This window comes from Anastrepha obliqua, chromosome 4 (genome assembly GCF_027943255.1).
Source record: "Anastrepha obliqua isolate idAnaObli1 chromosome 4, idAnaObli1_1.0, whole genome shotgun sequence".
In the NCBI taxonomy this organism is placed as follows: domain Eukaryota; kingdom Metazoa; phylum Arthropoda; class Insecta; order Diptera; family Tephritidae; genus Anastrepha; species Anastrepha obliqua.
Window position 1 is genome coordinate 55,127,482 of NC_072895.1, and position 23,599 is coordinate 55,151,080.

Below are 23,599 nucleotides of genomic sequence, written 5' to 3' on the forward strand. Positions count from 1 at the left end.
CGGTTGCATTCGCAGAGACGAGGTATATAGGTAGGTAGGTAGGATGGCAAGAGTACCCCAGGTACACTACAAGTAGCACTTACGTGCCGTTTTGATACCATAATGTGGACCACTACCTGTGAAAGGATTTAGGGAGTAGAGAAAACCGTCTACAGCCATCCAGTGGTGTTGATGTAGCGGAGGAGAGAAAAGTGATCTAGGCTGGAGAATTTCATCAAGTCATCCCCAAAGGGCACGCTAAGGAATCTCAAGCGTCTAGCCGCCAGAGCCAGACATTTCCACAGAAAGTGTTCCACAGTCTCTTTCTCTGCAGGATCCCGACAGCTTCTGCAATAGGGGTTGTACAGAATTCCAAGCTTCCCCGCATGAGTGCCGATCACCCAGTGACCAGAGGCGAGGAGAAGGTGAAAATTTATGTACGGGTTTTCTGGCACTGCTTCGCTACACCGAGATCGGCAGTGCTATTCTCAAAATAAATAATAACTACTTTTCGAATCATAAGTCCCACTCAACAGTTAAATCTTAAATGAAGGCAAGGGAACCAAGTCACATATCTTCTTTTAGGGGCCGGCGCAATATAGTTATTCTCTGAACAGTCTAAGTGAGCATCCTCAGATTCTGTACTCTCCGTAAACAGAAGTAGTGGATTCCATTATTTCGGTCGTCGTTGGAAATGTATGAAATTATTAACGAATATTTCACTAAAAATTATTTGTAGAGATATTTCCTTTAAAACCTTTAAATTATAAAAATTAGTAAACGAATAGAAAAGGATGATCTCAGCAGTGCGCGACATGAGCGACAACCGAGAAAGTTTCAGAATAACAATTCTTTACTAGTTCAGTTCAAACTCGCCTAATATTAATTCATTAATAATTATTGTACAATAATCAGGGGGCAGTGCCAGCACATTTCTTCTCATCACCTTTAATTACACTGTTCTTTTCATTTCAACATTATATAAGCTTTTATTTCATTTCAAGACAAGCAACAACAAAAACTCGCGTTTTGCTGCAGGCGTCATCAAAATTCACAGAACCCCCACCGCACAGTTGGCCATGTTATCAGCTAAACTAGCGTAATTGTTGTTGTTCTCGTATTTGCCTGTTGTTTAGGTTGTTCGGTAGTCGAGTTGTCGGATTGTCGTTTATTCGCCATTATTACAACGATCTGTTGACAATGGCAAGCGTCACGATCAGCAATTGACGGTATTACTTGGGGACTTGGTGAGCTGCTGCAATCGCTGTTGTTGCTGTAGCTGATTTAATGTATTATTGCACATTGAGTTTGTGTGACTTTGGCGGCATCTCTAGCTGCGACTTCCAGGTAGCTCTTGTTTGTTGGTGTGTAACGACGCTTCTCTCGCTGTTTGCAAGGTTTACACTTTGTCATTGCTGTGTCTGAGCGTGTTTTTGTATCTTTTTACTGCTGCTTTTAGTTTTACTTGCAATGGAGCAATTGGTGGAGCCGCTATTTTTCGTCGTCCACCGCATTCAATTTCGCCCAACGCTGACATTGTGAACAACGGGTGGATCGGTAGTCGCATCGCTTTTTACCAGCCTATTTTTTGTGGTGTTCTTATTGTTATTGGCATTGCTATTGCTATGGTCATTAGCGTATAAACGCGTATTTATAAATATCAACATTTTGTTGTTGCAGTAATTTAAGCGCAAAACAGCTGATTTTGGTAGCTTTGTGTCTCTCTTGTGTATTGTGACTTTTTTCCATTGAATTTCTCAGCTCCAAAGACTTGCTAGCAGTTGTTTCTTTGCCTGGGTTATGCGAGTATTAATTGTACAAACTTTGCAAAATCAACAAAAAATATGAAACTACAGCGTAAAGGCATAAGTGCAAATATCCAGAGAATAATGGTAAACAGAGAATAATGAAGAAACGTGCGCGACCCTCAACAACATAAAAGTGATAAAAAAACGCTCTCCCTACAAGCATACATCCAGACAAAGAAAAAAACGAATTACCAAATTGTTAGTGTTGGCTAGCGACAAAGCAAGGGTAGTGGAGCGGGCGCGAGCTGACACGACAGTGAAAATTTCTCACAAAGCCATTCTATTGCATTCTACACCAATCCAGCATGGGAATTGGCACCAGTACAGGCGCTGTCGGTATGAAATTCCAATTTATTTTAACAAAAAGCATTTAATTTAATATAAAATCATATATATTTTGTCAACTTTGCGTCTTTTGTCAGTTTTTTTTATGGTTTTATGGATCAGTTTTGTTATCATGCTTGTTGTAATTTGTGCTTACAATTGTAATTTGTAGGTATAATTTTGTGCGAACTAATAATGTTGAGTGTCTATTCGTGTAATAAAAAAGCGCGAAAAATACAATAATGATTCCATGTCAAGTGATGGAAATATTTTGAAAAAAAAATTTTTTTTTGGAAAAAAACACAATTTACAATTTCGAGATTTATTTGATGTTGAAAAATACCGCTTACTAATGTGCATAGCGATTTGTATATATCTCTTATAGTCTTACGGGAATCCCAGTATGAAACTTTCATTGAATACTGAGCATAGTCACAGCTACTAATGAAAAATATAAGAAAAAAAATTAGGCGGTTATTTTGCAAACATGACAAGAAAAAATTTTCCCACCAGTTTTTAACAAAAAAGAAATTTTCTATCCAAAAAAAAATTATTTCAAAAAAATTTAATTTTTACTAAAAACTTTAAAATTTGTTTTATGTTAAAAGGACCCGAAGATATTTCACATTGAAAACTCTATACGAAAATTTTCAAAAAATCTCATTTTTATTAGGTTAGGTTAAGTTAGGTTATGGTGGTAGTCGGTCCATATGACCAACTCACTTAGACCTCACAGGTGCAATGTGATACCTCTGTGCGACACGGGAACCTTGTTTATTTACTTTCATGAAACCATTTTGAGGCTCTTATGAAGCCCAGGATTGGTCTAATCCCCGCGCCAGATAGTTCTGTAAGAGAATTGAAAAAGTGTTTACCTAGACAACCTGCTCTGGTTTTAGCTAAGGCTGGACAATTGCAAAGGATGTGCTCAACTGTTTCTTCCTCCTCCTCATCTCTACAGCTTCTACAATATTCATGGAACAATACTCCTAGTCTGAAGGAATGCCTTCCAAATAGCCAGTGGCCGGTAACACAAGCCACGACCTTCGAGAGCAACTCCTTTGTACTTTTCTTGTTTATTTATGGCCATAGTAGCTTGGATGTTACGCATGTATGCGTCTTCATCTTCCCATGATCTATTGGCCTCTTGGGTAATGTTGTTTTTTATTATTAATTTACTAATATTTAAAGGTATTCCAATGGTACTTTTATCCCGGAACAGTTGAAGAGCAGTACCTTTTCTGGCTAGCTCATCAGCTCTACAGTTTCCCTCAATATTTCTGTGTCCAGGAACCCATATAAGGCTGACCTTGAACACGACGCTAATATCATTTAGGGCTGCTTGGCATTCCTGTGCAACCTTTCATCTTAGTATAGACCCATTCGTTGATTTAATAACCGCTTGGCTATCCGAGAATATATTTATAGCCGTAGTCATATCGTAACAAAGCACGCATATTTAGGTATGTAGCCACTTCTTTTATGGCTAAAACCTCTGCCTGATAGACGCTGCAGTAGTCTGGTAGTCGAACATATAGTTCCAGTCCTAATTCCATCGAAAGCTTGGAACCATCTGTATAAAAATTTAATTCCCCCCTTCTCCTTGGCCTTGGTGTCTGCCACTCCCTTCTTGACGGTATACTTGTCTTGAAGAGCTTATCGAAGGTAAGTCTAGGAGTAGAATAGTCTATTTCTTGTTTGTGACTGTTCAGAGTGTGCAAAATACAGGCGTGACCAAACCGACTTTCTTTCCATAGCGCTATACTTTTGAGTCTAAGCGCCGAGGCGGCGGCCACATTTTGCCCTACGAGATTTAGTGCAGGCAAATTGATTAGCACTTCTAGCGCTTTGTTTGTTTCATTTTTATTAAATTTATATGAACTTTTTTTCAGTTTACTTCTTATTATGCTCAAGCCTACAAATAAATCAATTTTCAGAAAAAATGGACGGCAAGATTGCCGTTGGTTTTGTAAAATAATGAATAATTCGGGAGTGTACAATAATTTTTTGGAACTTTTAGCTTGATTACTCAACAAATGGTCTGCAGTCTGGATTTATACATATTGCGCATTATTTTACACTCCGAATAAAACAACAAAACAATAAAAATTTGCCTACACAAGTTTGATATGACTACATTTTTTTCTATTTAAATAATTAAAAAAGCTTATATACCTATATTCGAGATTTTTGTTGAAATGGAAAATAAAGGAGATCAATAACATGTTTTAAAAATTTTGTTATTCTTGTCTTGGCAACTCACTTTCAAAAATTCATAATTCCGATTCTATTGGAGCTAGAAACTTCTTATTTGCTACATTTGATGTTGTAAAATATATTTTTAAAGCAAAACTTATTTTCATAAAAAACCTATTAATGAATTTCCATTGTTTTTTTTTACTTGTTTCCACACCTCGTAATAAGTTTTTAATAAACGCTCGTCTTGTTCATGGGATTTTTTTTTATCATAGCAATATTTTTTTTTATAAAATTAAATTTTCAAAGCAAAATTAGTTTTTATAAAAATATTAACAAATGTTTCTTGTTACTAACAAATTAACTGTTAAAATAGGATTTAAAAATGTTTTCCATCTCATAACGAGCTTTTATTATAACCATCGTCCATTTTTCTATTAAAAATTTATTTAAAAATAAGCGCGAAATTATTGTTACTATTAGAAAAAAACGAATATATCCAGTGTGGCACACCGCATCGGCGCTCAGGTTCCATTACGCGCCCAATTTTTCGTCCAAAACTGTACGATTTGTAAACGAATGGGTAAAGAGTCTTTCAAAAGACGCGCCTAGATGTGGTTTTAAAATAAAAGATGTAAAAATTTAGATTCTGTTAGGTTTCACTATTTTTATTCAAAGAAGACTCATAGGAATTAAATGGGAAAAATAATATAATTTTCATGCCCACCGTCTTTCAACATCCAGAGATGAAATCCGCCAAACAGTCGATTCATGAATGCCTAATTGTTGAGACCGTCGAGATATCGTTGTTGAAGATTGTAAGTTGTTTAGCAACACTTTTCGCTGCAGCAGCAATATTCTCAACAGAAAGTGCAACTTTTGGTCTGCCAGCCTTTTTTCTATCTTCAGCAGAATCAGTTTTCTGAAATTTTTTCACCAACCTTTTAATTCTCGACTCATTCGGATGATTATTTCCATCGAATAAATCACGAATTTCACAATATGATGTTCTTAAAGATTGGCCATATTTATAAAAAGTTTCAATAATTTAAACGCGTTGTTCTCTCGTGTTCTCTGTCAAAGATGACATAAAAAAGGTACCGTCTAGGAGTCCATTCACTACTGACATCTAAGCGTCACTTTTGAAAGTCTCTTTATATTAAAATTCAATATTTAATTCCTAGCTTGAAGTAATTCCTAAATAATCTTTATGAAACGAAGGATATATAGTCTTCTTCTTCTTTTTCTTCTTAGTTGGCGCGATAACCGCTTACGCGATTTTGGCCGAGTTTAACAAAGCGCGCCATTCGTTTCTTTCTCGTGCTAACCGGCGCCAATTGGACACACCAAGTACTCCATCTGATTTTTCCATCGCAAATGAGGCCTTCCTCTTCCTCTGCTACCACCAACTGGTACCGCATCAAATACTTTCAGAGCCGGAGCGTTTGTATCCAGTCGGACGACATGACCCAGTCAACGTAGCTGCTGGATCTTTATTCGCTGCGCTATGTCTATGTTGTCATAAAGCTCACACAGCTCATCGTTACATCGCCTGCGATATTCGCCGTCACCAACGTGCAAAGGTCCAAAAATCTTGCGCAGAATTTTTCTCTCAAACACTCCAAGCGTCGCTTTATCGGATGTTGATATATAGTCTGCTCTTTCTAGTTCTGCTTCTTTCTTTCTTTCGCTACACAAAACTTGTAATATTTATGAGGGTGCACTGCTGAGCTACCCATTAATAAATTGATGTTGAACTTTCAGGTATCTGGTTTAAAAAGATTTAAGAAAAAAGTTATTCAAAAACAAAATTGATGATAAATTTTCGCGCCCTTTATTAGTTTGTACTTAGTCTCAGTTTAACTAAACCTGGGTAGAGCTCCGGTACCACGATTATGCACCATTTTGTTTAGATTGCCATTCTACCTTACCCAAGCAAGTAATATTTTTTTGACAATGTCGTTAGAACTTTGACAACACCCTCGCAAGAAGTTCAGCATGTACAGCATTTGCTTAGTGCAGGGATTCCACTATTAATATTTATGAATATATAAGTATATTAAAGCATGTAATAAGAAACGATTATTATTGTTTCTCCTTGGAATCTTAAACTAAGTATAGTTTATATATATATATAAATACATAAATATTTCTAAACAATAGGAAGCATTCTTCAATTAGTAAGCGTTTATAAGCACGAGTAGATATTTGAAGCATTCGTCATATGTATTTTAAGTGAGTTGTTAATTGTTCTTTCAACAAATAAAGTTTCAATTATTCTGAACAATTATATTGAATTTTAATTAAGAAGCAATCAAACACCCGTAGAAGATTTTTTCACACATGTATGTATACCTATATTCAGGTGCTTAACCAAAAACTAGTTGCGATTTTTCCACCGGACTTAAAAAATTTACTATATTTAAATACTTTCGCAATATCCCCTTATTAAGGCAATCGTGAAACGGAGCAGTCTTTCGTTTCATGTGGTTTGACCGTAGACCAAGTGTTGAATAAAATTACTTCGTTCAGTAGGAGAAAAAGGGGGGGTGCATATCATCTTCTATGCCAAAATCAAGCTACATTGTACAGCAAGAGTCGAAAGTAGTAGGGAGAATTTATTTGGAATGAATATCTCCCCTCTTTTACAAACACAAAGTCACTGTTTTCTTGTCCCATGATTTCTGCTTACGAGTAGGGTTTAATATTATGTATAAGATTTCGAGTATGCATTAATTATTTTATTATTTTTTATTACATTAAATCAGAAGAATTTGCTTCAACTTCGTTTACGTGTCGCTCACATGAGCTCATTACATAGAATTTCGTGAAATTAAACATTAGTATGTATACACATACATACAGGCATACACGGAAGCGTCTAAATGAAAAAAGTATTTATGTGCAAAAAAGTACGAAATTCTGTATTTTAATAAGTTGAATTTTTTTCTATATATATACATACATACATACACCCCTGAATTTATTTATTTTCACAATCTGTGGGCAACACGACCGCAATTAGAATTACACATTGTATTTACGTACCCTGCAGGAAAAATATATGGTCTCCAAATTACTGCATTTTTTAAAACAAGCATAAAATGTCTAAAGATTTTTCTTATCTAAGTACTAACGGCACAACTTCATTATCAGATGCGAATGAGGGTGAGAATGAGAGTGAATCCACTGAGTTATCAAGAATATAGTTTGAGGGGTGAAATCATACATACATTTATCTTCAAATTCATTAATCAAAAAAAAAATCTTAAAATTTATTAAGAGCACAAAACGATATTTAAAATTAACAAATTCTAGCACAAAAATGAATACATGTCAGCTGGACAATGAAATACTTCATTCTATGATAAAGCAATGAAAAATACACGATACTCTCACGCTGATTATTTCGAGAAGAAAAATACCATAAATTCGGTATTGATTACGTGAAATAAACTGCCTGTCTTATTACTCGGGATACTGCTTGCGCGTATGCACCAATGAACCAATTGAAGTAGCTAAATCGATTTTATGATATCCGCAATATTGTAATATTCTCCTATAATCAAATCGATTGTTATATATTTTACAATGTTAATTAATTCTTCTCAATCGATTTCGTTCCCTTCAAAGTTAGTCGCCTCCGACAAAATATCCATATATTCGATATCTAAATTATATCAAATCATATTCGATTTCTAAATTGATTTTCATTTCTCGCACCGAATCACCTCGAATCTCTCCTATAGACTCGAAATGGAAATGGTATCCCGGAGGCGCTTTTTTATAGTTAATTCAATTTCCAGAAGTCAAGAAGTGATTCATTTTCGTGATCATTTGGCCAAAAACTCAACTTACATATGTTTATAGTACTAAATATAAGTTCCGTATTTTCCAGATTTAGCTAGGGTTGACTTCTGGAAATTGAATTAACTATAAAAAAGCGCCTCCGGGATACCATTTTCATTTCGAGTCTATAGAAGATATATATATATATAATTGGCGCGTACATCCTTTTTGAGTGTTTGGCCGAGCTCCTCCTCCTATTTGTGGCGTGCGCCTTGATGTTGTTCCACAAATAGAGGGACCTATAAGTTTCAAGCCGACTCCGAACGGCAGATATTTTTATAAGGAGCCTTTTAATGGCAGAAATTCACTCGAAGGTTTGCCATTGCCTGCCGAGGGGCAACCGCTATTAGAAAAAGTTTTTCTTAATTTTGGTGTTTCACTGAAATTCGAGCCTACGTTCTCCCTGTGAATTCTGAGCTCACATTACGATCACATTAATTTAAAATTTTCCTAGTGGGTATGCGGGTATACTACATAAGTAACTTTCGTTTGGTTGTATATATTTATGTTTCTGCACAGTTGCAATAAAAATGTGAAGTTGCGATAACAATATTTTTTTTATATATTTTCTGGTCCAAACATAGGGAACGCCCTCGAGAGTATTGCTAATGTGACAGTCAATATGGGGAATTTTAGTTGATAAAAATGGGGTTACTGCACAGTTGTTAAGAATGTAAAAAAAATTTTTTTAACTTAGTTTGGTTATTTTTTGCATTGTCCGAAACGGCATACATACATACGTATGTAGCGTTTGGACCACTAGTGGTGGTACATATGTATGTATGTAGGTAGCATAATGTGCATAGTTTCTCTCTACACTGTTGATATTTCAAATAAATCTTTTTAAAACTTAAATTATGTTTTTATAAACAAGCAATATAGCTTTTAAATTCTAACGAAATATTTTTATTAATTTTAAAACAATGAAACGTTCCGGAAACGAGTACAGTTTATTATAATGCAGCGCTTCTCAAACTGTGTACCACAACTAGTGGTGCGTGAAGCCTCCAAAGGCGCAAGAAAATAGATGACAAACAGAATTAAAGCGTATTCTGCGGCTGTTTTTTTTTTATTTTTTTTATTTTTTAGTAACACTGTTGTTGAATTGGTTTAGATTGGCAGGGAGATTCCTTGCTTGGCTTGGCTTAAAATTGTTATTAGAGATAAAGCTAACGTATTTGTTGTGCTGTCATCTCGAATTTACATCAAAGGGAAAAATAAAATTAAGGGAAACATATTAAAAGGGAAATATAAAGTTCCAAAGATGAATACTGAACAGTTGATAAAAATATAATGAGCACTTCTTCATTCTTTAACTGAATGAGATGAAACATACAAAAATAAAAAAACTGAGCAACAGAACCAAAAAAAAAAATGTTATCTATCCCTACGCGCCACTATGTTTTTCTTATAGTAGTTTGTATACTGTTTTTATAATAGTGGTTCGAAACACGAAAAGTAAAAAAACCAAATTTGAATGGCAACATTTTTCTCCAGATTTGTTTTTTTTTTTTTGTTTTTTAAGATGCAGCTCAGTATATAATAAATACTTTATCTATAAGTATTTAAACCACGATTATGATAACTAAAATGGCTATCGACACTTGTTCTCCACATCAATAGCTTAAGTACCATATGGCCTGGGTATCCCTCACAATACACACTATCATAGTCGTAAGCAACCAGAGAAAAAGGCAACGAATTTCCATTTCCCCTGTAAATACCCTGCCCTATGGAAGTAGACAATGCCAACCCTGGGCAAACCACTGTTTGAGAGTTTCAAACAACTGTCTGGCTTGGACGTGAACAACGCAATAAGGCTCTTAAGCCGCACAAACTGTATATAGTCATTCTATAAATAACCGCTTAACAAGTGCCACCATGTTTTCCTTATAGTATTTTTCTATACTGTTTTTATAGATTTCTTAAAGCAATTAAAACAAAATTTGAATGGCAACATTTTTTTCCAATTTGTTTAGGTTTCTTTTTTATCTAGAAACGTTTGAAAACATGCTTAACTTATAGCTAATAGTTAGGCTTGTAATTGGTGCTTAAGTTGATTTTGAGAAATTTTTCGTTTTCAAGCTGATTACCCAAAACCAAGCCATTCGTACGGCACAAAAACAGAAGTGGTTTTCGCGGTCAATAATTCAAACGCCGATATCAGCGCCCTGCGGTAATATTTCAACGTGAATAATTTAAAATGTCATGCATTGATATCTCCTAAATATGGTTTTGATTTTACTCAAAAATTAGTAGTACTATTTTGAAATCGTTTCCACGACAGTCGGTTCTACGTTACCGAAACGACCCGGATTTATATCCGGCCAAGGAATGTTTATGCTTCCACAGCAACAACAACAACAACAACTATTTTGAAATTAAATTTTAATCACTGTCGCACGGGACATGTTTTCTATCATGATATTTACCTTGTTGTTGTTGCTCTGTTTACGAAATTATATACATTTAAACAAGCTGAGCAAAAATGATTTTGAAATAAAATAATTATTCAATGTATGTAAATAAAATTAAATGTAAGCAAATAAAAATAAAAACATCTCGAAATGGGTATAAATATTATAAATATGATACTATTTTTATACATGCATTAAACTTGCTTACATTAATTGATTTTTGATTGTTTCCCTATGAAAATATACTAAAACAATGTAATTTTATTAACTTCTAATATTTTGTGTGCGTTGTAACTTCTGGAGGAAATGTAAATACATGTGTAAATATTTGTCCTTTTTTATAAAAAAATTATTTTTTTTGTCGTAAACTCTAAGAAACTCAGACTTTTGGTCTCGGTATTTATGTAGAATACACAGGTCGACCAAAATATTTTTTCTGATGTCTGTTTCAATGCATAAATTCTGATGATAGGCATCCAAAAACACAAACTAATTTATTCTTAGCCTTTGTTTATTACGAGAGACTCCATACATTCATAATAAAATCACTAAGATTATTTTCTTTTGAAATTCATTGTTTAATTATTTTACATTTTTATGCTATTATTAATATTATTCTTTTTGAAAGACTACGCCGTTCGACTGTCGATGTTCAGTAAAAAATTGTCAGGTTGTAATTTATAAAAAATTTTGACCACAACAGTAATTTCTTTCGCTAATTCGAAAAATTACTACAAAACCAAACTTTGAAATTAAAAATATTTTCCTTATAACTATTAATAAAAAAAAAAAAACACAAAAATTGAAAAAAATCGTATTATTATGCAGATATTGTCAAATGTGCATAAAAAGTGGCGGATTTGAGAACCACTGTTCCACAGCATACAAAAAAAATTCAAATTCGAGTTCTGTTTTTCATCAGCCTCAGCACCACTATAACGAATGCTGGTCAGTGTGCGAGTGCGAATACGAGTATTCTCTATTACTGCAGCTGTTGTATTGTATTTGTACATACTCGTACATATGTACATAGAACGGAATCCACAATTTTGACTTTTCCGGCTTTTACGTGAAAAATCGCAATACATCATTTCATTATTTTTCAATTGTTTTATTTTCTAAGCATTGCTTTTATAGCTTTGTCTTTGCGCTCATATAAGAGTGTAGGTATTACTAATTTTGTTTTTATTATACTTTAATAAACTTTTTGTTATTTTTGTTTTTTGCAAATGGCAATTAACCTACGTTTCGTGCTACAGCGAATATTTCCCCACTTTTGTTGCTTACATTTTTCCCCACTGTCTATTTATGTTATGTATTTGGGTAGTTATTACCTTTCTAATTGAAAGCACAAATGTGCGAGTACGTATGTACTTTTCCATGTCACCACTGTCAAATGTTAAAAATGTGAAGTATACTTTGTGATCCCAACAAATTCTTAATTGTACTCAGAGAGGAGAAGGCCAGTTAATTGATGCCTTTTTCGATCAACATTTCTTTCTTGTTGGGCACTAGAGGGCAGTAGGCGGGGCTAACAAATAAATTCATATGTTTACAATTGGCATGCTGAAACTAATTCTTAATAAACTGCTATGTCCACATGAGCAAAAAAAAAGTAAAGTAATAAATAACTGCCTATATAATTTTATGGATTTAATTACAACACTGTAGTTCCCTAGTCAAGTAGCGCTGTTAGTACTTACAAATTCCGTTGCTATCGGAGAACATGTCATTTTCCGCAATAAAAAATGTTAGTGGAATTAAATTGAAACAAAATAATTTGATTTACCTGACTTGACAATCCACTTCAACTTCTAACTCGGCTTTCGGGTGTTTGTGTATACTTAAGCTTTTTTTTTAATTCAAGAAGCGTCAGCTTTTCCAGAAGAAATACTGGGCATTACCATATTAACATAAATAGTGCATGGAAGATAATGCAATATATTTTGATACACTGCATTGTCCGACATATGTATGTACATATGTGCATGTGCATAGCTATCTGTTAGGAAGGTACATGAAACTTCATTCAATGGCTTATTTAATATTCACATTCATCTGCCAGCGGAGTATTGAAATATTGATTCATAACCTTTCCGCGAATTGAGGTCTTTCGTCACCATTTTGGTGAACATAAAATTACATTTGTGTGTGTATGTTTATATCAGGTCGGTCCATAAGTTCGTGCGTTTTTTAAAGGTGGTTTTAAAATTAATAAAAAAGATGTGTATTTATTAATCAATAATATATTTTCCTTCATTATTTACAATGTCTTCCCAACGTTTAGGCAAATTTTTAATTCCCTGCTCAAAAAATATTTTTTCCTTGGAGCCAAAATACGCTTCGATATCCCTTTTTATAGATTCTTTTGAGGAGTAGTTCTTGTTACTTATATGGGATTGAAGTCCAAAAGGTCATAATCACAAGGTGCAATATCCGGAGAGTATGGTGGATGCGGTATTAGCTCCCATCCGAGCTCGTTCAGCTTGCCTAATGTTTGTCTTGCGGTATGAGGTTTTGCTTTTTCGTGGTGAAACAAAACTTTGCGTCTATTCACTAAAGATGGTCGATTTTTGTTAAGTGCCTCATTCAGGTTTAATAGCTGATGGGAATAATAATCAGCAGTTATCGTCTGGTTTGGTTCCAGAAGTTCATAATAAACAATACCGGTCATATCCCACCAAATAGACAGGAGAATCTTCTTGGGGTGAAGGCCATCTCTAGGGGTCGGTTCTGGTGTTTCATGTTTATCTAACCATTGGCGTTTGCGAACAGGATTATTGTAAGGGACCCATTTTTCATCACCAGTAACTATACGGTTCAAAAAACTTTCATTTTCAAGCCGCTGCAGCAGCTAAGAACACACATTCACTCTCTGTTGAAGGTTGGCGACGGAAAGTCTATGCGGAACCCATTTTCCCCAGCATTGAAACCTTTCCCAACTGAACCAGGTGCCTGTGAACTTGAATTTAACCTCGACTGTCAAATTTGGCTCAGCTTCCACGAGTTCGAGCAAGGCGTCGGAGTTAAAGACTTCAGGACGACCAGCGCGCGGGGCATCCTCCACGTCGCAGTTACCACTTCGGAATTTTGAAAACCACTTTTGCGCAGTCCTTACGCTCACGGTATCCTCTCCGTGAACAGTGTTTATTTCTGCAGCAGCAGTTGTTGCATTTTTACCACTTTTATAAAAAAAATACAAAATATGCCTCTTATACGCGTTCGAAGATTCCGTTTTATTTTTCAACAACACGTGCTTCTATCCGCGATTAAAATTACTGGTTGAATGCACAATATATCAAAGAAAATATAAATAGGTTCGTTATATTCCGCTAATAATTTTTTGTATGCAAATATCGTACAAAAGTGAAATTATGGGAAAATACGCACGAACTTATGAGCTGACCTGATACTTTGTATTTATAACATATGAATGTATTGTATTTATACTATATGAACATGTTAAATCTTACCTCTTAAGCTCACAACATTTCATACAACAAATTTTCATTCGAAAATCGGTGGAGGACCTTAGAATAGATTCTTCCATTTAATTGCTCATTCCAAGTTTTTGTTTTTCTTGTGGCGCTTCTCTCTGCCTTTTCATACAAAAACTGTAGCAATTGTAAGGAAAACATATTCTATTATGGCTAGTAGTTCATTTCGAGCTAATAGAAAGCGCTTTAAAGTAAATATAATTTTCCACTATTGAAGCTATATGGGACACTCCATTATTCTTCACAATTTTCGCCAATTAAGTTCAATATGAAGTGCGTACAGTATTACAAAAAACAACAAAACAACAAATAAAAAACAGCAGAAAATACATACATACTTCTTTTTTTAATATTTATTTATTTTATTACTCTCAACTTTGCTGAGCAACGCGCTTTCAGCATCTCTCCATGCCGTCAACGATGCTTTATTTGTACTTGGCTCTGGTCAATAGACCCAAAATGGCAATGAAAGTTATCAACGCATTGTAAAAAGAAAAAAGCAAACTTAAGTTAAAGGCGATAGTGAGATTAAAAATGTTTCTTATTTGTATGAGTTACTCTTTGGTGACAAATTCAGCAATTTTGGAGAAGTCATAAATTCTTTGATTTCATATTGCATCAATTCAATGTATAATATTTATGTATTTTCTAAATTACTTTCTTCTCAATGCTAGCTCTTTGGAGTTGCATTGCATTTAATTTATTCGTTATTTATATGAAATTTCGGTCACGAATTTGTATCTCATAGTGTAGTTCTTTGGTAAATTTAAATGTATTCGGTATACTTGTCCAGATCTTAGAGTATTCTACGAATTTCGCAGAGTTTGTCTGAAATTTTGCAATTCTATGTCCGGAGATTAAAACAGGCTATATTATGGCTTTCGAGTTAACTCGCTCTGCTCATCTATTCCATCCATATCTTGCTAACCAAAGCATCAAAAATAACATCGTTTCCACTTTTGTTTAAAATCCGTGCACTTATTGAAACGAAAGTGAAGATACATGAGAGACAGTCTAGTTTTTAACGGATCCAGGTCAGTTCTATTTCAAGCAGAGGAGTATCTGCGGCCGGATTGTCTTTACTTTCATTAAATTCACCAAATGTTCAATTATTTGTTTCCGAATAGGTGGCTAGTGTCGTGTGGGGTGTATGTCAGGGCCGATTCTGGATAGATAACCGTTTACCCTGCTACAATATTCTGAACGTATTTGTGCCAAGATGACGTGAGTCTCATGAGGTAGCGGAAGCTCTTCGTTTGCGTTGGGTGGTGGTAGTTGTAGTTGTGTTGTTGTGTAGTTGTAGTTGTGTTCGATGCTGGATATTGTCCATGTAGTTAAAGAGATATCTCTTGGCTCAAGTGGAAGACGGCTCCGCCTCCAGCAAATGCCTGTAGAGGTGGCTCCTGTTGTAGCAACCCAGCAGAAATTGCTTGCTGAGCATCTGACTATGCTCTTTAACTAGAAGCATAGGAGCCTCGTTGTAAAGATATTTGAGGGGTAGTGGCGGCATCCTCTGAAAGTTCTGAATTGTTAACTGCATATATTTTTTGCGATTCTTATAAAACAGTAGATGCCTCCCGGGCTCAACTTTCAATTTTCGTTAACCAGCTATGTATAGATGCCTTATATAATTAAGGAAGAATATACCGAAACAATTAAACACCGATTACTATTATAAACGTGCCAAGCTAAGTTTTAGAAAACATTCACCCATTGCCATCAAGCATTCTTTGCTTTCGACGCTGGGCTAGAAGCATAGGCCAGAAATATCCATTTGTAGTTTCTCACCCGTAACACTAGAAAACGAACTTGATTCGTTTACAACCTAATTAGTCATTATACAAACAAAGCAACATAACAATGCACAAAATCGTAAAATAGCATATACCCCTGATAAAGCTAAACGTCCGCCCTTTTAATTATTTAATAACTTTTAGAGGTAAACATTTGTCCAAAAAGAAAGAAGAAAAAGAAAATCACTCAGTTATCTCAAAAAAGTACAGAGTATTTCTTCAAACCTTAAATACATGCAAATATTGTCCGGTATTTTGTTAACACAATCTAAAAATATTTCTGTGAACTAGTTGTAAATTATTTCCCTTAAACAGCTTTGCTATCTGTATATCTTTTTATTAACATGAAATCCCGCACTTTCCCTGATACTCTTTACAGACAATGACGTTGAGAGTGTACTCGCCGAATCGCAGGCAATTGTGATGAGCGCCTCACAACAACGCCAACACCAATTAATTAATCAACATATGCTCGAATCTCAAACATCTGTGAGTAGTGGCGCCTCAATACAAACAGTACTACATCAGTCGATGCTCGCGAGTACGACTAGCACAAATAGCACACAGCAACATTTACAACGTGCCGGTAGCATATCAAGCAATAACACAACACCGGCGCACAGAGCAGCAACACCAACAAAAGCGACAACACAACAGCAAAGTACAACAGTTAACAGTAACAGCGCAATTAACAGCAATCAACCATCAACAGCACAGAGTGTTTCATATGCAACAGAAGCGTTGGTAACATTACGACCGCAAATACAACAAACTCAGCAACAACAATTACCGCCAGCTGAGTGCATAAACTCGCTTTTGGAACACATTAGCCCAGCAGCGGCGGCAGCTGCTATGAGTGGTGAAGGTGTGCTCAATATAGCCGATGTTGCTGATCTGCTACATCCGCAACATGCCATCATAACGGGTAAATAGTGTAAGCAGTATGTTGCTATAATTTCACTAAGAATTTTTATTTTTTAGGTGGTCGCTCACATGGTGGTTGTCCGCTCATAATTTTTCCCGATAATAACAATTTCCATTTGTTGGAGGAGGCGGATTATCAGAAATTAATTCTATACCTCACATCAGTGCCATCGTAAGATTCAGAAAAAAATATCTATTGATGCATAAATTAATAATTTTATGTACTTACAGGCTGCAAGATACCGACTTGGGCTTTCAGCTAATCATTGATCGACGGAAAGACAAATGGACGTCGGTCAAAACAGCTCTACAGAGGATATCGGTAATATGGCTTGGCTTATTCATTTACAAGTATATATAAAAATAAATGATTGTGTATTAGTCTTAAAATAGTGCTTTAGAAAAAATGAAAATTTAGCAACTCTCAAAAGACAATCGAAAATATGAACAATTTCCACAATGGATATTCATTTATGTAGGCAGGCAATGGTAAAGCTCCAAGTTTATTTCTGCCATGAGAAAGCGCCTCAGAAAAATTATCTTCCGGTCGGAGTCGGCTTGAAACTGTAGGTCACTCCATTTATGGAACAACATCAAGACGCACGCCACAAATAGGAGGAAGAGCTCGGCCAAACCCCCAAAAACGACATACGCGTCGAAATATACATATATATAGATGACCACTTAGGACTACGTGTTTATTGCTAATACTTTCCCCTAAATTCATTAGATCAGTATTAATGTTTTTGGGGTAATTGTAGGAACAATAAGCTGATTGACCAGAGCAGTTAGATATTATATGTGGAATTAGCAAGTAAGAATTCCTTTTAAATTTCTCTGGTCAGCAGTCTTTTATAGGTAAGTGAAGTCTTAATAATAATAATACCAAACGAGGATTCAGATAGGGTGACTCGCTGTCGGGTAACTTCTTTAATCTGATGCTAGAAATGTTCGTGCGAGCCAAAGAATTTCCTTCTGCCTTTTCCAAACTGGATAAAGAAGCAAAACGAATGGGTCTGGTGGTAACGAGGGCAAAATGAAGTACCTCCTGTCATCAAACAAACTGTCGGCGCACTCGTGTATCACCACCCACATTACTGGCAGGTAGAACTTCAAGGTTGTGAGAGACTGCGTTTATCTCGGAACCACCGACAACAATGTCAGCCTTGGAGAATCTCTCTTGCCAACAAGTGCACTCTACAACGTTCTCACCATGCCCGTCCTAACGTATGGCGCAGAAGCGTGGACGTTGGCAACATCCGTTGAAACGGCGCTTGGAGTGTTTGAGAGAAAGATCTTTGGATCTTTGTACGTTGGCAACGGCATAGCGCAGCAAATAAAGATCCAGCGACTCCGTTGGCTGGGTCATGTCATCCGAATGGAAACGAACGCTCCGGCTCTGAAAGCATCGATGTGGTACCAGCTGGTGGTAGAGTGCCTCCTCTGCGTTGGAAAGATCACTTGGCTTCACTTGGTGTATTCAACTGGCGCCGGTTCGCATGAGAAAGAAACAACTGGTGCGCTTTGTTAACCTCGCGTAAGCGATTTTCCCCCCTCCAAAGCTTCAAAATTTATACAGAATTTATAAAAATTCAACAAATTTTAATCAAAATTTTCAGGTTATTAATTTCGTAGAATTTCTGCCTTTTTTCATTCCGGTCGCAGGTGCCTTGAGAAGTGGTACCTGAAGACAGCAAGAACATATTTTCTTTGAAGTCTCAAATGCCTTACCTTCAAACTCTAAAATCGTACTGAGATATACACTTTTATCGCAGCTCTAACATAAATGCACCCTTATTAAGAAGAGCGAGATGCAATCAGAATTTTTACAAGAAGAGTTTTAACTACACATTTGATTGGTAAAAAAATGTAAAGGCTCTATTTAACGGCCGATTCTCTACAAACTTTTGGGAAGCAAATGCGATATGACTTCCATTTTACCTTGAAGGAAAACAATTTTTTTATATATACGTGTAAAATTGTAGGTCTCTCTTTTAAGTTAGTCAAATGTAAGATTTATTATGTATGTAAATATGTCTAATATTTCACTCTCGAAACTTTTCGCAGATCTACTTCCCCGGCATTGTGCATGTGGTGTATGTGCTGCGGCCATCGGGCCTCTTCCAAAAAGCCATATCCGAAGTAAGCACAAAATTTTCAAAAGACGAATATCGCTTTCGTCTGGTGATCTGTTCGGCGCTTAGTGATCTGCACGAGTATATAGATAAAAGTCAGCTGACAATCGAAATGGGTGGAACGCTAATTTATTCCCATCACGAGTGGATACAGCAGCGGATAGTAAGTGACAAATAAAACATACAGGCGTGGACAGCTAATTAGAAACTCGATATTTTGACTACTTTTTTTAATATTCATGTAAAGCATAAAAATATAATTCATTCTACAACAAATATTGCACAAGATTTAAGGAGTATAAAAGTTCGACAATTTATCAGCAAAATTTCAAACTTTTTAATCTCATTTTTTTTTTTTTAATTTTAAAATTTCAAACTTTTTGGCTAAAAAATTAACAATTATTAAATTTAAATTTTAGTCAGAATTTTAGAAATATCTATTTTGGCTAAAACTTCGACAATTGTCATAAAAATTTCATCTTTTGAATCAGTACTTTGAAAAAGAGTTTGGCTACACCAATAAGAGTCAAATTTTAGTACAATAAGAGACAAGTTCGAACTGGCTCAAGATTATCGCTGATTTTTGATCATTTTTTTCCATGATAGCTTTACGCATAGTCTTGCAAAAAAATATCGTGCATTCGTTACTTGCAGAAAATGAGCAAAATCTCAGTGAAAACACAATTCAAAAAACTCAACGAAAATTTTGAGTAACATCAATCTTGCACTTCAATAGTAAAATTTAATCGGTAACAAAGCTTTGTACCCGATTTTTTATTCTAATTCTGCTAAAAAAATTTGAAATGTAAATGAATATTTGTCGAATTTTGTAAATCTTTATAGAAAGTTTCAAACTTTGATTCACATGGTATAATATTTTTTATAAAAAATCAATCAATTAATGAAAACAAATGAAAAGTACTCAAAATTCTTAAGAATAGCGCGTTTCAATTAGCTATCAACGGGTGTCCAAAATAAGTTTTTAAATAAAAAATTTATTTAATATTTCCTTCCTTTCACAGTCACTTGAGAAGTTCTCTAGTCTCACGCACCAAGTCTCTACTGAATTGGATATTTTCATACAAACCATACACGACACAGAATTTCCGAACTCTGTGGAGGCCACACAAAAACTAATCGATGTACAAGGCAGCGATTATGAACGTCTAAAGGTTTTTTCCCCAAATTCTTAATTAGTTTGCATTTTTCTGTACTAAAGTTTTTATTAATTTTTCTCTAAAACGCAGGAAGAGATTTTGGCCGCTGCCAAACATGGTGAAACTTTGCTGAATAATATCAAAGGCAATGAAGAAATTAAGGAATTCTCAGAGCGCACCGGCAATGTTAGCGCAATAGAGCGGTAAATTTTCTAACTTATTTATCTCAGCTAAACGCCGTTCTACCATTCTCTATTTTACTCTTTGATGCTTTCTTTGCTTTCAAATGAGTGCATAGCAATTTATTCCGCTACGTTATTTTCTGAAACAATTTGTATAATTTAATTTTCTTTCCTAACTAATAAATAATTCCCACAAATAATCCTTTAACCAACGGTCATCCTCGGATTTCCTTTCATTGAATCTTTTGGTAGTGGCAAGCCAAAAAAAAAAGTATATATATCATACTATGTATCCTTTTTAATTGTTTTTTATTCACTTTCTTAACTTTTTCTATGGTATGGTTAATTGTTTTTTATTCACTTTCTTAACTTTTTCTATGGTATGGTATTATTTTGCGTAACATACATATGTATATCTAGCTCTGCACTGGTTTTGTAAAGAGATTTTGAATTTTACTTGTAATTGTAAATTAACGGCGATACGATAAAATGTTGCTGGTATTCTTTTTAGAAGGAAAAATCATAAAATAATTTTTAAGTGTATGAGTTCTACACAAATATTTTTTGACTACACTTTTATAATAGTAATTATTATAATATTGGAACAAACCGTAAAACTATACAAACTAAATGTACAATTTTAGTATTTAAAACACAAAATGTAAAATATAAATATTTGTATTCAGTATGATATTTTACTGCCATGAAAGTGGTCCTCATAAATTCTGCCATGAAAAAGGTCCTCATAAAAATACTTGCCGTTCGGAGTCGGCTTGAAACTGTACGTCCCTCCAATTGTGGAACAACATCAAGACCAACGCCACAAATAGGAAGAGGAGCTCGGCCAAACACCCAAAAAGAGTGTACGCGCCAATTATATATATATAGGTATATACATATATGATATTTTACTGAAGTGATCCAAACATATGATATTTTACTGAAGTGATTCAAACTATTTCGAGAGCAGGAAAAAATGCATACTGCAAAACAAAAATCTTGATCAAATCCGTTATACAATACGTTTATAAAACGGTGTACTTCTTCTTCAAAAAGTAGAACCCAATGCAAATTGTACTTGGAAAAATTCTTGTCAAAGTCAATTTGTAAAAGACATAAGTTTTCAAAAAAACAAACAGCCTAAGTACTTAACGCATTGAGTGTGAAGCCTAGGATTTGACGATAACAAAACCCAGGCAGGTTTATTCTTAAAAAGAAGTGTGAAAGTCGCTCAATTGTTGTAAAAGTGTCAAAATAAATAAACAAAAAAAAAAGTTGATAATTGTATAGAAATTACCATAAGCCATCATTTATGCCGTGTAAAAAATGCATAGCGATATCTAAGCGAAGTACCTCATTGGATGAAAATATGTACATATTTACCTTTACTTAGGGTGGCATACCTAGTAAATTGAACACTTTTTATACGTTTGCTCGAAATTTCGCATTATGGCATTACTGCATTATGACACTATTAAAGTAAATAAAGCGCGAAATATTGATTTCTGAGCGGTATCCTGGCTGCCTCATTCTTAATTTTTTGCTTCATAACTTTGTTTCGTACGTTTTTGACCCGGTATGGCCAAACTGGAATCATAAAAATCATCATTGTACTCTGAAAATGGACCAACATTTTTTGCAAATAAAACTTTTCCCGTAAAAGATCAATGGTTTCGTTGCTTGTGTGGCACGTAGCGCCGTCTTGTTGAAAATAAACGTTGCCCAGATTAATACCATCCAATTCCGGCCATAAAAAATCGTTAATCATCTCCCCATAGCGCAATCGATTCACCTGTAACATCTGTTATTGGAAAACCCTTTATAAGCCTACTCTAAAAACATAAAAAAATTATGTGAACATAGTGTAGCACGGAAGCGCATGATAAGATCAAATGTGAAACTACTCCTCGTGTACGCTTTCGTGTTGTAGTCGCACTCCAGCAAATATTAGGCTTCGTACAAAAACTTGCATCTTGGCACTCAATGTGTTGTCATTAATGCTTGGTAAAAGTTAGGCTTCTTCTAAGAATCTACATTTGGCAGTCCGTTTTTCATGACTTTCCAGAAAATCTGTCATCGACTCCATTTGTTAAGGGAAAATTCAAATCAGACTTCTTATTTGTATCTACACACATGCCTACATACATATCTACATTATTCAGTCACACAACTTTTTATTTGTATTATTGTATAATTGGTTTTAAAATTGTATATGTAAATTTAATACTTCAGTTAATTGCATGTGAAAACACAAGAGCTTAGCTTCAGTCACTGTCTATGAGTATTCACTTGTGTTCATCGTTAATTTTAATTTTTTGTGTGTGTAAGAATAGATAAAAAGAAAAGGCTTCTTTTTTGATATTGTGGTTGCAGTTGTTGTTGGTGTTTATCACAAAAAAAAATTATAAAAAATAAAGGTGAAGTACAACGTTCTGACATTTTTCCGCCAAATTTCTTCAGCGTACACATGGCAACGAGTCAAACCAAGGGACGATTTGCTGATGAAAATATGCTTAAAAGTTCTTTGACAGTTTTGTGCTTGGTGCAGCCAGATACTCAAACCACATGTTTGCAAAAATAAAATACATGTAAATGTGTGATGTTTCCACCGAGGCAACTGGACTCCTGTGTAGAGGATCTGCTGGCAGCTCTAGCAGCAGAATCGGAAGCGATCACCTACTCATATAACTCTACCTATATACTATAAAATAACGTGATTACGGAAACTGTGCCCTTTGTTGCTCCCTTGGCCCATAGGAAATAATAATAAATATGGTTGTTGCTCTACCGAAGTCACCTGCTATGAATTCGCCTTGAGGAATACCAATGATTCTATTCGGGTAGGCCAGACGTCGAATATTGTGATAAAATCCTGGATATCGCCGAGTCGCACTGACATGTGAACACTTATTATCTATCATACCCTACGCAAGAATTGAAGATTAGTCACAAAACTGTTTGGAATCAGCTGTGCAAGAATAATTATAAATATTTAAATTTTTACTTCGAGAAAAAGCAGAAAAATGTTCAAAACTTTTTAATTCACCTAATATCATATTTATTATGTAAGTAATTTTCCATTACATAAATGTTGCATGTTCGTTGAAAATATATACCTATATTCACATCCTGTTCACTAGTCCGGTACTTTATTAGGTATAAGATTTTTATAACTTTTTTTTTTGTTTTTGTAACGATTTTGTAATGACTAAAGACCATTATATGAAATAAAATCTACGCAGCAATGAATAACAGTTAAAATAATGCCAATAATAAATTTAATCAAACACAACTATACATAGATACTTACATACATACAGACATGCCACAACATGACA

General features: G+C 34.8%; 1 protein-coding gene across 2 annotated transcripts in view; it reads left to right on the forward strand.

Annotated features, from left to right (window-relative positions):
* LOC129246350 (guanine nucleotide exchange factor DBS) overlaps positions 1 to 23,599 on the forward strand; it is a 238,453-nt gene that overhangs the window by 58,486 nt on the left and 156,368 nt on the right. For both annotated transcript variants that reach the window (XM_054885104.1, XM_054885105.1), the window contains exons 2-7: positions 16,243 to 16,788; positions 16,845 to 16,959; positions 17,019 to 17,109; positions 18,855 to 19,085; positions 19,945 to 20,094; positions 20,170 to 20,282. In XM_054885104.1, the coding sequence (XP_054741079.1) occupies positions 16,243 to 16,788; positions 16,845 to 16,959; positions 17,019 to 17,109; positions 18,855 to 19,085; positions 19,945 to 20,094; positions 20,170 to 20,282 (1,246 nt within the window). The remainder of the gene's footprint in view (positions 1 to 16,242; positions 16,789 to 16,844; positions 16,960 to 17,018; positions 17,110 to 18,854; positions 19,086 to 19,944; positions 20,095 to 20,169; positions 20,283 to 23,599) is intronic.